The 17,822-nt window shown below is 44.0% G+C and overlaps 1 protein-coding gene across 3 annotated transcripts in view; it reads left to right on the top strand.

Annotated features, from left to right (window-relative positions):
- The window catches only part of LOC310755544 (ABC-type organic anion transporter ABCA8-like), an 84,465-nt gene that overhangs the window by 54,487 nt on the left and 12,156 nt on the right, over positions 1-17,822 (top strand). For all 3 annotated transcript variants that reach the window (XM_083598560.1, XM_083598558.1, XM_083598559.1), the window contains 10 exons: positions 37-199; positions 941-1,104; positions 3,426-3,553; positions 5,215-5,352; positions 5,981-6,094; positions 9,269-9,445; positions 9,722-9,835; positions 11,474-11,587; positions 14,687-14,755; positions 16,352-16,443. In XM_083598560.1, coding sequence (XP_083454686.1) covers positions 37-199; positions 941-1,104; positions 3,426-3,553; positions 5,215-5,352; positions 5,981-6,094; positions 9,269-9,445; positions 9,722-9,835; positions 11,474-11,587; positions 14,687-14,755; positions 16,352-16,443 — 1,273 coding nt within the window. The remainder of the gene's footprint in view (positions 1-36; positions 200-940; positions 1,105-3,425; positions 3,554-5,214; positions 5,353-5,980; positions 6,095-9,268; positions 9,446-9,721; positions 9,836-11,473; positions 11,588-14,686; positions 14,756-16,351; positions 16,444-17,822) is intronic.

The following is a 17,822-nucleotide window of genomic DNA, read 5'->3' as shown; positions in this document are numbered from 1 at the left end:
GTTCTGATTTTGTGCTTTTGAAATTTGATTACAAAGAGGGGCCAAAGGGTGCTGACGAAATGGAACAAGATCTGCTATTGCTCTCAGACACGGGAAAGGCAACCATAAGCGGATCAGAACTCTGGAGGCAACAAGTTTGCGCCATGGCAAGAATGCATTTTTTAAATCTCAAGCGCGAGAGCAAACTCTGGGGAACGCTGTAAGTGCCAAGATAATTGCTTAAAAGCCGTCGCAATCTGGGTTACTGTATATGTAGCATCGCCCCCTAGCCTCCTCCACCACACTGTAACTACTAACACACACACACCACAATTGTGAATCAACTACCCTTCCAATTTTGCAGCCACAGTCATACACTATTTTCACCTTCATCCCTGTTCCCATCAAGAGGAGGGGGCAGAAAATGAGGGATAGGAAGAGGCATGGAAATGGGGCTGAAAGGGGAATGTGGGGGTGCAAGGGGACTGCAGTGTAGAATAGAGAAGCAGCTTCAGAAATGGGGTTGGGAAGGTGGAAATGGGGATTAGTAGTTGCATGCGGGTGGAGGGGGCTGGTCTACAGGAGTACAGTAGTACCTCGGGTTACATACGCTTCAGGTTACAGACTCGGCTAACCCAGAAATAGTACCTCGGGTTAAGAACTTTGCTTCAGGATGAGAACAGAAATCGTGCTCTGGCGGCGCAGAGGCAGCGGGAGGCCCCATTAGCTAAAGTGGTGCTTCAGGTTAAGAACAGTTTCAGGTCAAGAACGGACCTCCAGAACGAATTAAGTACTTAACCCGAGGTACCACTGTACTGAGGTGGGCGGCAGAATTGAGAGGTTAGCAATGGGGGATAGGCTGGTTTGGCCAGTGACAGAAATGGGGTTGCTGACACTAATAGATTCAATACCAGTTGCAATCATTCTCATTTGCTTAATTACTATCCTTTCTTTATTACAGACTGCTCCTTTTTGGAATTTTGCTGGCACCTTTAGTCATCCAGGTGCTGTTATATACTATTTGGGGGAGCCTGCATTGTGCAGAGCTACATCCTGGGCTTTATTTTGAGCCAGGAAAGGAGTCTTTCAGAGGGTCTGCTGGACTTCTGATCCTTAATAATACAGGTAAGAGTGAAGAACAGAATATTGAGATTCCCCCCCCCGCCCCAATCAGGTTTCGACCAAGAGCCAACATGCTAATACACCATGGCCAGACTGGGAAAACCTGGGTACAAATCTCTCCTCAGCATAAAGCACAGTGATTGAACAATAATCATCTCTCTTTTTTAAAAAAATATTTTTTATTAACCGACCAATCTAATCAAATCACATCACATAAATTCCGAATTACAAAGCCGAATTTTAATTTTTTTGTTGGGGGTACCCATATTTCAAGTTCCGAAGGGGATTCCAGTCATCTTCTTGCTGCTGTGTTAATATCCACAAATCTGTCCAAATAATGTTCATATTTCTATCCAGTCCTATCTTGCTGTTCTCACGTCTCATCTTATTCATATATTTTTCTTTTTTCTTTGTGATCTCTTCTGATAATCTCCTTAAGCAGGTAAACACCAGTTATAATCCTGTGTGAATTTCTCCGTTAGTCCAATCACCATATCGAGATGGTTTCCATATATAATCACTTCCATAAATAAAAGCACTCTTTCCATCATTCATCTTCGCAAATCTGTCGCCTTCTTTAGTCCTCTGAGGAGGCTGTCCGCAGTATGAAAACATCCATTCCTCCTCCCAGACATAAGTCTTTCGACAGAACTTGCCAAAATGGCGACGGTGTTTTTTTTACTGCGTCATCCCAAAGCTCTTAAACTTTCCACGATCTCCTTAAAACATGCTTTTGGTTAGAGATTATGCGGCATTTCTGACTTGGGGGGGGATTCTTGGTTAATCACGTAAAGAAAAGAAAGGAAAGTTCCCCCCCCATCCAGTCCCGTTGCCGACATACCGAGCCTTGGTGTGTCTTCTCATGATATATTCCTGTTTATCCAACCCGTCTTCTTTCTCAGAGATCTCTTCAATTAGCAGTCTTTACTCCCCATTCTTCCTTGAAATATGTGCATTTGCTTCCACCTAATTATTTCTTTTGAAGTTGCTGCAGCCAGAGGCGCGAATCAGAGACAGCGTCCAGGAGAGCCGAAGTCCGCACAAGGGCTTTCTGCCTAGTGCCCCCACCCCCTCGAGTTTGGGGGTGGTATAGGGCACAGCAGGCAAGGGCAGCCCCCCACTCACTTGGGGGGGGCAGGGAGGCTGCTTACTCCCATCACAGCCTCTTAATTACCTCGTGTGGGTCGGAGAGATGTTATTGTCGGCCATCTTCCAATGCGCCCCTAGTGGCACCCCCCTGAACAATAATCATCTCTTAATCCAATATTGTCTCAGTGTTGTGAGCAAAAAGTGAGGGGAGGGGGAACCATGTCTAACAGCCCTTTGGAAGGAAGGATAGAATATGAATGTAATAAAATGAAGTTTTCATACAATTTTAATGGACCAGTAGAAAGCGAGTGAAAAATGTTTTTCCAGCTCTCTATCAGGAACTGAAGGCTTTTTAACTAAGAGCACCCAGAGCCCCAACTACAGCATAGCTCTATGGATTGCCTGAGGAGTTTGGTCTACTCATAAGGAGTAGGTTCCTTACAAATAACCCTTTGTTCCGTACGAGACCATGTTCTTCTGGAGAAAACTTCAGCATCAGGCAGCTGACTGAGCCTGCAACTTTAGGAATCAGTACTCCCTTGGACTCAGTAGTGGTTTAGCCTCTACCATTGATTTTGAGCAAAGGTCTGGTGGAGAAAGGTCTTGTGCCATGATCCCTGAAAGCCCCAAATCCCCCTGCTGTGTCTCACTGCCCCATTATACATCGTGCTCCTCTATCATGTTAGCTTTGGGGAGTGCCAAGTCCTCCTCTGAAGAGGATTCCTCCAGGGCTGACTGAGATGCCAGATTGTGTAAGGTATCAGATATTTGCTTACAAAAATTTTGATTACAGCCAACCAGGATATGGCTCTTCAAAGCTTGCTTCACTGACGGGGTCATATCATGGAGCCTGGCACTATTGGCAGTCCTAAAAGAATAAGATAATTCCAATATTACCTCAATAGTAAAAATAAAAAATTAAGAATTTTGGGTGGAATGCAAGATGGCACTAAGGCGATTGTTCCGTCAGTGCTCATCTCCTCGTTCATGCTGTTTTAGGGGTTTTCCCCCAAACTTCCCTCCCCTCAAGTCAGTTTGGGGAGGAGAGGGTGAGGGAAGCCCATTTGTGCTAGTGGGATAACACAACCCATTTTAGCAAATAAATAGGCATTAAATGATACACAAAGATAATTCAAATTCTGTATTGCACTTCATTTTGGTTTTCTCCTGTTTGAGAAATTAAGATTCTACCACAGTCCTCCGGTCATTCTGTGAATCCTTGTTTTCTTTTTCAGGTGCAAGCATTGACAATTTCATCCAAGCAGTGAAGAATCAGAATGTCCTGGTAGAAGTTGTCTCTGGCAAAAATGTCAGTGACCAACTAGTGCACAATGGGGCTATAATGGTAGCCCTTGAAGACAAGGTAACTTCAGTTATTTTTTGTTGCAATCAGTACCATTTTTCTAGAAAAGGAGGTGCCAGAACTCACCACGAACGCCTCCCTTGTTTTCTTAAAATGGCAATGGTGCTCACCTGAGAGGTGCCAGAACTGAGTTCTGACTGGGGGTGTGTGTAATCCTAAGTGGGATAAAGCTGGGGAGCAAAGCCCCATATCGACTGTTACCATCTTGTGCCAGCTTGTGCAGGGGCAGGAAATGTCAGGGCAGACTTACTCTTTGCATTTCCATGTGGCTTCCTTTTTTAATCTTTAGCCCCATATCGCTGGCTGGAGGGGGTTAGGATCGTGTGCAACTGGCTCCCTGACAACGAAGGAGAGCTTTGACTGTCCTTGTTTCTTCATAAAAGCAATACTAAAAAATCCTGGTAACCAAATATGGTTGTACATGTTTTGAATTTGAAAGCAAGCAGCATCTTGTGGTGTTGAGCGTAGCTGTTTTGCAAGCCTGTTTTTAAATGCCTTTCCCAGTTAAAGAGAAATGCTCTTTAAGCAGTGTATAATACTGGTGCAGCATCAGGTAACAGGTAACAGCTAGCTCCATCTCAGCCAGATTAGAAGCAAGGCCACGATTCCAAAATATGGGGGCACAAAGTTCACAACTGTATGAGAGCAATGAAGCTGAAATATACTCGGAGTCCTGTAGTGATTTCATGCTCTTTATTGCAGCTTGTAAAACAGTGATTGAATTGCTCCCCAAACCCCAGGCTTTTATATACATTAATTACACAATGAGTCCTGTCTGATTGGCTGATTCTGTTTCCCTCCTGGAGCCCGATTGGTCTTTTCCTGCAGACCAATCAGTTGTTGCATTTTAGGATCCTACCAGCCTAATAGGCTGATTAACTTCCTCCTGGAGCCTGATTGGTCTTTTCCTGCAAGCCAATCAGTTGTTGCATTCTAGGATCCTACTTGCCTATTGTTCTAGGATCCAAGCTTAGTACATAACAGAAGCTGTCCCAACAAGTTCATATACCTACCCAGCAAGCTCTTTTCCAGAAGAAGAGGTGCTGGAACTCACCATGAACGCCTCGCTCGTTATCTTATAATGGTAATGGATCCCACCTGAGAGGTGCTGGAGCTCAGTTCCTGTGAGTTCTGGCTGAAAACAACAACCCCGTTTATAGCTAAGGCACGGCACATACCTTCCTTGAAAGAATCAGCCTTGTAAGAATGTCTAGCCCGCAGGTGCAGACTCCATCAAGGTGGGTGCATCTGTTCCCACTGGTGAAGGCATCTTCTGACCCTGGGAGACAATGGCAGACCTCCTCTTGTGAATCCTCTTCAGCCTCACCCCAGGCTGTGGCTCTGAGCTCTCCACAGCCTCTGGCAACATTCTCTCCTCGACAGGAAGGGAAACAGCAACAGAGACTCCAGTACCAGCATTACCATCTTTCTTCAGACAAGACTTTGCTCTGCTGCCTCAGGCTCCTGTCCCCACTCTTCCCCATCTGCTGCCCAAGGTCCACACTTGAAGGCACTTAGTGATGTAGGACACCTTCATTACAAATAACACATAAAGCAGGCTTATAAATTTCTGTTTTCATTACAGGCTGTTATTTTCTCAGCATTCATTCACTGACTCACTTGAATTTCTAACTTGTATTTCATTTCTTGTCTCGGTTCAGAAATACAGATTCACACTCATATGCCACATGGAAGTGACCAATTGCTTTCCAGTGCTTGTCAACATCATCAGCAATGCACGCCTGCGAATGTTAAATTCCGCTGCCCATATTCGAATCTGGAGTCACATGTTTCTATTTGTAAGTCTTTCAACTGGATTGTAAGAATGGTTACAGTAGTGTGAAGAGGCGGGCTAGTTGTAGTGGTGAATAAGTGTGAAAACACACACACACACACACACACACACACACACACAATCTCTCTTTAATAGATTTGCATTCATCTTTAATATTGATAGGCTTCCAAGCCAAGGTATTTCTAATTTCATCCATTTTTCAGAACTTCTGTGATTTTTAAAAATCATGCGTTCAGTTTGAAACATCATTTTATTAGTTGGTGTTATATATATTCCAAGGTATTTGATAGAAACGTTTGTCCACTTAATAGTCATTTGTTTTGATATTTTAGTTTTAATTTCTTCTAGTACAGTATATTAATACTCATAATATCTGTACCACCTGAGTCAATTTTATACTCAGAGACTCTGCTGTAGTCTCTGAATTCAGTTGATTCTTGTGAGTTTATAATAGTTAACAGTACTACATCATCAACCTAAAGACAACTTTTAAATAAGCAACGATCAACTTTATTCCTATAATTAAATATCATTTTTAAGCCTACCAAGTGCAGAGAATAATAGCAGCTGTTCTAATCATATATACTGTCACACAGTGTTTATAAACTTTATCTTTCTGATTTGTTTCCCAGCAATTTAGTAGCAAACAGCTATGGATGTTTTTCTGTAACATGTGCATGTTGGGGGTATTTATATACCCTACCTTTCCAGCACATTTTGCGATGATGAGCGGTCGTTACTACAAGGTAAAGTAATTAAACATGCATGAAACTTATTCCCTTGCAATGAATGCAGTCTTTTGATTTCCCCCACTCCAGTTGACATCAAATTCAGTAGATTATCTATCAATTTTGGATCTGCATATAGTTTACTGTCCAAGCACCCACAGCACCCTTGGCATTGCAGTACAATTGTGTCTTATGTGGAAGTTTAGTTTCAAGGGTCGCCCGTATAGGCAAAACGCATGAACTCAAACCCTTGGAACCAAACTTTTATGTGATCTTGTGGGAGCATCCCAGACTGGTGAGAGGAGATAGCCTTGCTCAGAAAGCAAGCCAGATAGCTTAAAAGCTCTATGTGCACCAGGAAAATCCAGTGTAAAAATAGTTTCTAAGTTCTCTGCCTCACTTCCCAAGCAAAGCCCTTTCCACACACCAGCATTTAACGTCAATCAGCCAGTGTTCAACTGCATATGGTTGAAATCGTGCAAGTTAAATGTGTGTAAGACAGAATCATATCTTTGGGGCCTATCACCCCTACATTCTTGTTTTTATGATAACTTATTTGAATTGGATATAGCTCTTGGATTTATGTTCAAACCTTGGGAGATCGCAATGGGGAGCTAACGATTCTATTGATTCCAATGTGCCACAATGGAAGAAATAAAAACTTTCAGTTTTATGCTAGCTCTTATATCCCAATCCAGATCTCCCTTTGAATGTTTTATTATTTGTTTTTGAAATGTAGAGACTGCCCTACTAAAAAAAGTTTTAAAAAACAAGTAAGCTGAAAGAGTGATAAAAAAGAGCAATATAATATACATTTCGGAATTGAGAAAAAATGAGCACACCAAAAAAAGTGGGGGGGAATAAAACTGCTATACAGTGGTACCTCGGGTTAAAGGCGCTTCAGGTTACAGATGCTTCAGGTTGCAGACTCTGCTAACTCAGAAATAGTACCTCAGGTTAAGAACTTTGCTTCAGGATGAGAACAGAAATCATGCTCTGGCGGCGCCTTGGCAGCAGGAGGCCCCATTAGCTAAAGTGGTACCTCAGGTTAAGAACAGTTTCAGGTTAAGAATGGACCTCCATAACAAATTAACCCAAGGTACCACTGTAGTAAGGTTTTTAAATTCTGAAAGGGCATTAAAAGATGTTTCAGGTGCGCCTTCTTCTGGGGGTCATTCCACAACTGTGATGCCACTACAGTGGACGCTCGGGTTGCGAACGTGATCCATGCGGGATGCACGTTCACAATCCACGTCTGCGCACGTGTGGGTTGCTATTTGGTGCTTCTGTGCATGCCAAAGCATGATTTAGTGCTTTTGCGCATGCTCGGCCGCTGAAACCCGGAATTAACCCATTCCGGTACTTCCGGATTTCGGTGGTCCGCAACCCGAAAAACGCAACCTGAAGTGGCTGTAACCCCAGGTATGACTGTACTGAAAATGCACTTTCACTCTAGGCCCCCTGCTGCATCTCACCTAGTGGGGGCACCTGTAGAAGGGCCTCCTGCAATGATCTGCAGGTCCAGGTAGGTAAGTGTGGCAAGAGGTGATCAGTTCAGTATTCTTGCAGTCAGTGCAAAGATTTCCCAATTCATTCAAGTGGAGAGAGCAGGTATTTATTTGAAGTATTGATACACCATTCCCTCTGTCTGACATCCAAGGGCATACTAAGTTGCCAGCTCCCGTAGTTCCTTCCCTATCTCACCTAGGAATGGGACACTTTTCTCAGACTTCTCCTTCTTTAGTCTTTGGTTGCTCGTTTCCTCCCCTCACCCTCTTGTTTCCTCAGAACACTCCTATTCAGAACTTCATTGTTTTTGCTCACATTTCAGCTGATACCCCTATTAATTCATGACAACTTACTAGGAGACCAGTGGTCACCTCAGCAGTGTCTTCAATGCTACTTCCTCAATCCTGGCCAAATTGGTACAGAGAGGAGGTTTCTCCCAAACCCTTGATTTTCTAACTGCCTCCCTAAATCCTTAAGTTGCCATCTCTTTCTCCATTAACGTTTTGTAAATTGCAGAGCCCAAACCCTTTAGAATGGTCCCCTGGTGGTAAAAGTAAAGGGTAAAGGGACCCCTGACCATTAGGTCCAGTCGTGGCCGACTCTGGGGTTGCGGCGCTCAGCTCGCTTTATTGGCCGAGGGAGCTGGCATACAGCTTCCGGGTCATGTGGCCAGCATGACTAAGCCACTTCTGGCAAACCAGAGCAGCGCACGGGAACGCCGTTTACCTTCCCGCCGGAGCGGTACCTATTTATCTACTTGCACTTTGACATCCTTTCGAACTGCTAGGTTGGCAGGAGCAGAGACCGAGCAACGGGAGCTCACCCCGTCACGGGGATTCGAACCGCCGACCTTCTGATCGGCAAGTCCTAGGCTCTGTAGTTTAACACAAAGTTTATTAGTTCTATTTATTAAATTTGCTAGTCGCTTTTTAACCAAAGCCATTCAAAGAGTGTTACAGTAAATAAACAAACACATACCTTAAATCTGTCATAAAAGGAAGGAAAGAAAAATCTAAATGGCTACTCTACTTTTAAAAAGTTGAAATAAAACACCCCTCCCACACAAGGAGGCAATTTAAAACCCAAGAAATGTTTTTACCTGGTGCCTGAAGTTAAGTAACAATGGCACCAGGCGAGCCTCTTGGGGGAGAGCATTCCACAAGTGGGGAACCACCACTCCCATCTTATCTGAACCTCCTGTGGAGGGGGCATAAAAGAAAGGGGGGACTAAGTAATTGATGAAAAATATTATGTATCTTAGGGACGTGGGTGGCGCTGTGCGTTAAACCACAGAGCCTAGGACTTGCCGATCAGAAGGTCAGCTGTTCAAATCCCTGTGACGGGGTGAGCTCCTGTTGTTCGGTCCCGGCTTCTGCTAACCTAGCAGTTCGAAAGCACATCAAAGTGCAAGTAGATAAATAGGTACCGCTCTGGCGGGAAGGTAAACGGAGTTTCCTTGCGCTGTTCTGGCTCACCAGAAGTGGCTTAGTCATGCTGGCCACATGACCCGGAAGCTGTATGCCGGCTCCCTCGGCCAATAAAGCGAGATGAGCGCTGCAACCCCAGAGTCGGTTACGACTGGACCTAATGGTCAGGGGTCCCTTTACCCTTACCTTTATTATGTATCTTGCCACAAATCATATACTGAAGGGCATAATTATCTCTTGCAATTTTCTTTGCTAGATAAAAACTCGTTCTCAGTTGCGGGTCTCAGGACTCTTTCCTTCTGCCTTTTGGTGTGGATTAGCTCTGGTGGACGTCCCTTTGCATTTTATTCTCCTCCTGCTGCTGCTTTGGCCGTGGCTCAGACTATTAGACATTTTGGGACCTCATGGCCATACTACCGCAATTTTATGTTTGGTGAGTATAATTACTTACTTTACTTTTAAAAGTAGTCTTTAAATGACCTTTAATGTTTACAATGCTTACAAACTAATGTTTACAAATGTTACAAACATTGAACCATTTCCACTGAATAATAAACTTGGGCTGCGATCCTCAATAGTTTACAAGGGAGTAAACTCACCCGAACATAATGGGCCTTCTGTATAGTTTGGTCATATGAAATGAGTTCCCAGAAAACCCGTGTTTTCAGACACCAGTCTTAACAATAAATATTAACCTTCTTCTTAACAGGTGTCATTTCTGTTTGGCTACAGCATGTCAATGGTCTTATTCCTATATGTAATTGCCTTCGTGTTTCGCAACAAATGGCATGCTAGCAGTTTTTGGTCATTCGTCTTAATCTTGGTAAGTTTTATGACCAGACCACTGACTGATCATTTATTTCCTTATATTCTTAATCTTACAATACCTCTAATTGTTTATAATTTTCCATTAAAGTAGACAAATCAATGGATGCTTCAAATATAATAATGTGAAATAATGTAAGACTGAATGACACGTTGAACAGAAAAGAGCATGAGCAGTGATCCTTTAAGTGTGCATACTTAAGCGGTATTCTAAATCAGGTCTCCAGCTGTTGTTGGACTACAACTGCCCTCACCCCTCACCACTGCTCCTGCTTGCTAAGGATGATGGGAGTTGTAGTCCAACTACAGCTGGAGATTCAGGTTTGGGAAACCCTGTTCTAAATACTTCCTTCAAACTGTCTGCATTTGAGCCAAGTTATTCCATACTTGGGACTGTGAGGACCCTTCTTCAGGAGCTGCCCAAAGAGATCTGTACCTGTCTTATAGGTAAAGGTAAAGGGACCCCTGACCATTAGGTCCAGTCGTGACCGACTCTGGGGTTGCAGTGCTCATCTCGCTTTACTGGCCGAGGGAGCCGGTGTACAGCTTCCGGGTCATGTGGCCAGCATGACTAAGCCGCTTCTGGCGAGCCAGAGCAGCGCACGGAAACGCCGTTAACCTTCCCACCGGAGCGGTACCTATTTATCTACTTGCACTTTGACGTGCTTTCGAACTGTGAGGTTGGCAGGAGCAGGGACCGAGCAACGGGAGCTCACCCCGTTGCAGGGATTCGAACCACTGACCTTCTGATCGGCAAGTCCTAGGCTCTGTGGTTTAACCACAGTGCCACCCGCGTCCCTTATACCTGTCTTATACTCTGCCACAAAAAACTTTTCTTCTTGCCACTAGAATAGGATACTATCATTTTGCCCCTTCCTCAATAATGCCTGTGAAGCCAGTGGCTGTGAGGTAAGGTGAGGCAACTGCCTCAGGTAGCAGGATCCATTGGGGCAACAGACCCCAATGTAGATCTTATTCAGGGCCAGCTCACTCGTGAGGCAAGCTAAGGCAACTGCCTCAGGCGTTGGAATCCACAGTGGCAGCAGTTCCCGTTATCAAACTTTCTTTTCCCACATTCCCAATATAGATCTTCCCCCACCCCTTCTTCTCTGGCAGGGAAGGGAAGCCACTTTGGGGTCCACCTCAGATGCCAATATGTCTTGGGCTAGCCCTGGGGTATAGATTGCATTCTATGGGTATCGGGTGAATTCCACCTCCCACCCCAGCAATTCGCATCTTCCAGTGGGGTGGGAGGTAGGATTCACCCACTACCCACAGAGTGGTAACTCTCAGCTTATGCACATTATTTTCTGAGCATTTGGTTTTATGCACTTGGCAAATAAAAAATAATAACAAAAGTTGAAAGGGGACAGAAAGTGGTGCAGGTATCCGAGAAAAAAGACGTTGGCAATCCCACCCACCATTGAACCCATTATATTTTGACATACGTGATTTTGGCCACACACTCTGTCCTCAGAACATAACCCCCACGTAAGTTGAGAGATGTAGTTACACACACTTGGTTGTGTTTCATTTGGGGTGTAAAGGAGTTAAGCCTCAGTATGGAAAACAAAAGGGGAAGAAGCTGTTTAATCTGTTCAAAAGCTTAATATACTTTTTTCTTGTTTCATTTCAGGTGAACGTGCTTGGTTTGATTAATGGAGTCTATGCAGTCCACTATGTGCATTATCTACTAATAATAATTCTTCCCCTGTTTACAGCAACAGAATTTATATTTACTTTCACAACGGTAAGCAAAAGTGCAGCCTATTCCTGGTATCTTGAACTTGCCCCTTAGGGCACCAAAGAACCCTTGGTACCTTAGTCATGTACCAAGACCACCTGCCCCTTCCAATTTTATTTTCATTTTTAAATGATGTTTTTGGGTTGGGAGGCTTCCTGTTTTTATGTGGTGTTGTCTGTGCGTTTTGTCTGTGCTTTTGCAGGGTGGGGATTTGTGTTGGGTGGGGGGAGTTCCAAACATGAGCAATTTTTCGCCCTGTGAAATCGGCATTATTTGGTGTCCAGTTTCTGAATTTATCACACAATTCGAAAAGGTTAGGGTCCGCTAGGCTATCGCTTTGCAACTGTGCTCTTGGGTTAAGGAAACAGTAGCTCATCATGGGCCACCAGATTCATAATGGCACATCCTCCTGGTCTGTAATCCCAGAAATACACAGCTGTTGTTACTTGTCAGGAGATTTCAGGGCTGAAGTATTGAGGCTGCTCACTGACTGCGTTCCACCATCACAGTGCAGGTTCTGATGCGCGGCAGTGTTGTGTTGAAATTGGCAGACAGACCAGAAGATACCATGGTTCATGGTACCAAAAGCTGCACGGAGGTCAAGAAGATCCAAGAGGAAATTCTGCTTCCCCTGCACTTAACAAAAATACAGTGGTACCTCGGGTTAAGAACTTAATTCATTCTGGAGGTCCATTCTTAACCTAAAACTGTTCTTAGCTTGAGGTACCACTTTAGCTAATGAGGCCTCCCGCTGCCGCCGGGCCGCCAGAGCACAATTTCTGTTCTCATCCTGAAGCAAAGTTCTTAACTCGAGGTACTATTTCTGGGTTAGCGGAGTCTGTAACCTGAAGCGTCTGTAACCCAAGGTACCACTGTAATCAACCAGGGTGACCAAGTGTCAGGCTTCAGGGAAGTGGCTTCCTCCTTCCCTTTGGCCCGTGGATAAGCAGAACGAAGCAAAAATAGACTCTTACCATTTAAAGAGATTTTAATGATCATAGCGAAAGAATAAGGAGTCCATTCTTGGAATAAAGGTGCTCCCAATTAAGGTTTACACCCACTCCCCCCCGAGCCACCTCCTCTTTTGGAACCGGATCTCGCAACCACTGTGCCATCTGTGCAGCTACCTTATCTAATCTCATTGACCTTGGGCTGATCAGCTGGACACTTTCCAGCGAACCAGGGCCTGTTAACTCTCTCTCTCCCGGTTCTTCTTATCCTAGTTGTTCACCCCCCAGTTCTTCCCAATTTTTGTCTTCTGAACTATGTACCTCTGTGAACCACTATTCCAAATCTATACTGTCCCACTGCAGGAGCAGGGGGAGGGGGAGGCTCCCACCATTCCTCATCTGTGCAGCCCTCCTCAGCACGGTCCCTAACACCAAGGCAGTTTCAGTCCCAAAATCTGGTCTGAAACTGGATTGGAATGGGTCTAGATAATTGGTTTCACCTAAGAATGCCTGAAGCAGCCTTGCCACCACCCTCCCAACCACATGGCCAAAAAGAGGGATAATGGTGACAGGGACATAGTTATCAACACTTCAGGCTCTCTTGAGGAAAGGTCATACTGCTACCTTCTTCGAGGATGGTGGCACCACCTTCTCCCATAATTAAGTTTTAATTACTCCCTGGTCAACCCCCTGCATTTTGCTCTTATGAAGCAGAGGATCAAGGAATTGCATCATTGGCCCCACACTTTCAAGCATCTGTCCTACCGGCGGTGCCAGTTTAGCCTCAAGATTGGGGGGACTGGAGCACAACACGCATGTATGACGTCATGTGCATGTCACGTGACACCACACATGTCTCCCACCACTGCACTGGCTGGTGCAGCCTTCTGCTAGGCTATGTTGGTCCCCGCAGTGCTGGGAGATGCTGCACAGGCTGGTGTGACCCTGAGCTAGGCATGCCGGTACCCACGATGGCTCCTGACACTGCACAGGCCAGTGCAGCTTTCCACAACATTGAGCTGGGTCTCCTTCAAACAAATATTGAGGGGAGTGGAAGACATCTCCACCCCCTTGAGGTGCTCTCCACATCCTTGGGATGTAATACAGTGGTACCTTGGGTTACAAATGCTTCGGGTTACAAACTCCGCTAACCCGGAAGTAGTTGCTCCAGGTTGCGAACTTTGTCCCAGGATAAGAATGGAAATTGTGCGGCTGTGGCGCGGCGGCAGCGGGAGGCCCCATTAGCTAAAGTGGTACCTCAGGTTAAGAACGGTTTCGGGTTAAGAACGGACCTCCAGAACAAATTACCGTATTTTTCGCCCTATAGGACGCACCGTCCCATAAGGTGCACCTAGTTTTTTTGGGGGGGAAATAAAGGGGGAAAATATATTCCCCCCCCCAATTCCAAAACCTGAGGGACTTTACTCACAAAATGCTTAGCAAATTTGTTTTAGCAGAGATCCAATGGGACATTTGGGTACTAAATTCCAGGATTCCCCCCTTGCTCTGTTGCACCCCTCCACGTCAAGAGGGGGCTCCAGGCCCTCTGGGAATCGCCCACACATCTGTTGATTCTGGCTGCCTACACACACACACACACACACACACACACACACCCCACCGGGCATACATTTGGAGCCCATCCTCTCCTCTGCCTCATGAAAAGGATTCTGGGAAGTGTAGTTTATCCTCTGCAGCCAGGCATTTGGCTGACTAACATCCTATGTCCTTTTACATGTTTTTTTGGAAGGGGGAAATGTTTGTTGCTTTGGTTTGTTCTTGTCCTTATTATGCATTTTGTATCTTTTGTCTCGTATTTATATGCTGTGAATCGCCCTGCAATTTTCAGATGAAGGGCAGTATACAGATTTAATACATAAAGAACAATTCTGCATGGACCCGCAGTTCCCAATTTTCCTATCTCCCACAACAAGAAGCACTTGACATAATGTAGGTCTTAGAAGCTCACAGGTCCTCGAGTCACTGTCTTTCGAAGTCATTTTCTTTTACTTCACAAACTAGTATACTTCTGAGTAAGCAGAAACAGTTAACTTAATTTGGCGGGACACTAACTTTCAAGCTGACCGGCACTGGCACAACCTGAATTCAGTATTAGAGGGAATAATCTACAGAATCACCTTTTTCCCCCTTACAGATGTTGAGTGTATGGCTTTATGATGAAGAGAGACCATTAATAAATCTGATCTGGCCGGCTTCCTTTATGGTGAGGAATGAATTCAATATTTGTATGGGAGATATTTTAGTTCGTAGGGTGTTGTATCTAATGGAATGGGTGTTCACCTTGTTGTGAGACACTAGACAGGAGCAAAGACTTGTGGGGAGCAGGCTGGACTCCCTCAGTTTTTCCTCCTGTCTAGATGCATACAGGTGAAACTTGGAAAATTAGAATATTGTGGAAAAGTTCATTTATTTCAGTAATTCAACTTAAAAGGTGAAACTAATATATGAGATAGACTCATGACATGCAAAGCAAGATATGTCAAGCCTTTATTTGTTATAATTGTGATGATCATGGTTTAAGTTGAATTACTGAAATAAATGAACTTTTCCACAATATTCTAATTTTCCGAGTTTCACCTGTACAGTACATTCCTCCCAGCTCTCCTGACTCAACTAAGTTTTTTCCTAGTTTCTGAACCCTCTTTTTTCTTTAGATTTCCCTTATCGTCGTTTTAGTTCTACAGTTCTTTGTTTGTCCATGCATTGTGGTTTCTTACACACACACAAAAACCAACCAACTAACCAAACAAACAAACAAACAAACAAACAGACAGACAGACATACAGACAAATGAAACCCTTTCCTTTGCTCTTTCTGTTTGGTTGTTCTGCTTATTTGCCACTCTTCTTTTATTCCTTAGTTGTTTACTTATATTGATAAATTTTCCAGAATCAGTGCCCGGTGAGATGTGCGACTCAAAAGACATGTCTCATCCATTTCCTCAATTCTGAGTGCTACCGGTAGGCTGCCCTTATCCCAGAACTGGTTAGTCAAATGCTTTCTCAAGGGTGCGGTATGTCGACACCCACCAATGGCACATCTCTTCCCCACCTGGAATTTACACTCGGTTGTCACAGCTCTTCAGAGACCTCCTTTCAAACGTCTATGTCTTGCATCCCTAAGGATCCTTTCCTTCAAAGTTCTCTTTTGGTGGCAATCACTTCGGCACACAGTGTCAGAGTTTTCAGCCCTTTCTACACCTAAACATCTTTGTATTTTCCACAAGGATAAGGTGGCGCTATGTTCAGACCCTTTCCTTCCTTCCGAAAGTCTATCTAGGTTCCACTGCCAACAAAATCTGACTCTCTGACTTTCCGTCTGCATCCAAAATAACCTAAGGAGCAAGCCTGGCACTCCCTGGATGTGCGCAGAGCTCTGAAAGTGTACCTACATCATACAAAATCCTTCTCTACAATGGATCTATCTACCTGGTTTTTAAATGGCAAGGAGAGGAATCTTATCTCCCTATCTTACTGATGAGCACTAGAACACTAAGACCACATTGTAGATAAGAGCATCGGAGATAACTCTTGCTTGTCTCTGATCTTAGTGTCCTGGTGTTAAGATGGGAGATCCCCTTACTTGCCCCAGGCATGATGTGGTTAGGATCTCAGATGATTGGCAGGTGTGTTGGTTTGCCCCAAATGGCTGCATGGACCAAATGAAGAGGCAATGGCCTCCCCCACTACTAGTTTATAGGATTGTAGCTCAAATATAGTGACTTAAATTGGTTATAGGTCTGTACACTTCTTGAACATAATTGGTTGTTTCTGATTTTTTTGTTTTTTGTTTTGTTTAGCCTTACTTCCACATTGTGGTTCTCATTCTTTTACTTCGCTGTCTGACGGCAAAATATGGCAGGCCAGTTATGAGAAGAGATCCTGTGTTTAGGTTTGTACACATATGGTTAACCTGCTTATGCAGTCAGACTTAGTAATGCAAAAGGTTTTCCTGTTTTTCTTCTGAAATGATGACTTTCAAATACATACAGTCATACCTTGGCTCCCGAACGCATTGGGAGTCTAACGTTCTGTCCCCCAAACAATCAAAAACCAGAAGTGAGTGTTCGGGTTTTCGATATTTTTTTTTTAAGCCAAATGTCTGGTGCGGCTTCTGCTATTGTTTCCGGAGCGCCTGCGCAATCAGGAACCAATCAGAAGCCGTGCCTTGGTTTCCAAACTTTTCGGAAGTTGAACGTACTTCTGGAATGGATTCCGTTCAACTTCCAATGTACATCTGTACGTCACTTTTTATATCCATAGGTTCTTCTCTCTCTCTCTCTTTTAAAAAAGCAAGTTTTCCTAGTTCTGCGCTTAAGAATCCCAATATCCCCTGGGAGTAATTCAGTGTAGCGCTAAGCAAATGGCTCTGTCCATGCATCTCTGCTGGCCTGAGGGAATCAACTTCTCTCTCTTCCCACTTACTGTTCCAGGGGTTCTCTTCACCCCTTCCCCACGCCAATTTGATGCAGTAATGGATGGAGGAGTTGGGGTAGTCCTGTTGTACTTTTGGAAGTTCTTGAACAGGTTCCCACTGACGGGGCTTTTTTAGTTTAATCCAGCCCTTGGTTCGCTTTATTTATTTATTCCATGAAAACTTTAAGGCAGAGATTTCCAAACTCTGTGTTGAGAAATGTTAGTGTGTCGGCTGCAGTGTGTAGGTGTGTCGTGTGAATGCTCCCCATGCTGAGGTAAAAATCATGGACTTGGGGGACTCAAAGAATCCCATGGGGAGTTGGGCAGCAAAAGCCAAACCCCAATTCTCCTCCTGGGGCTGGGAAGGGGTTAGTTTAACCTCCAGTTTGCTAGTAAAACTGAATTACTGTGTTGCGAAATAATGCATGTCTAAAAAGGGGTCACCAATGTGAAAGGTTTGAAAAGCTCTGCTTTAATGTGTTTGGCAATGTGTAAGGGAAGATGCATTTCACAGTTGTTGTTGTTTTAAAGAGGATATTCAAGATTTAACAAACACCGTCATAATTTTTAGGAATCTTTCATTTCATGAGGGTCCTTGTTTTCTTCCATAGAGCCAAACTTCTGAAAAAAGAGGATACTATTTTGTTGTTAAAGTATGATTTCAAAAAATTGCCTCACATAGGCAGAATATATGTTTTGATTTGATTTGATTTATTATATTACTATGCTTCTTTTCATTCAAATGAATCCCAAAGCGGCTTACAAACAAACAAAAAATAGCAATAACATGATAGAACATAATAGAACATCACAAATAACAACATAAATGTAATAGAATAATTAACAAATCATCAG

The sequence above is a fragment of the Podarcis filfolensis genome (genome assembly GCF_964270895.1).
Source record: "Podarcis filfolensis genome assembly, chromosome: 2".
Taxonomy (NCBI): Eukaryota; Metazoa; Chordata; class Lepidosauria; order Squamata; family Lacertidae; genus Podarcis; species Podarcis filfolensis.
This window is presented reverse-complemented; position numbering and strand designations above follow the sequence as displayed.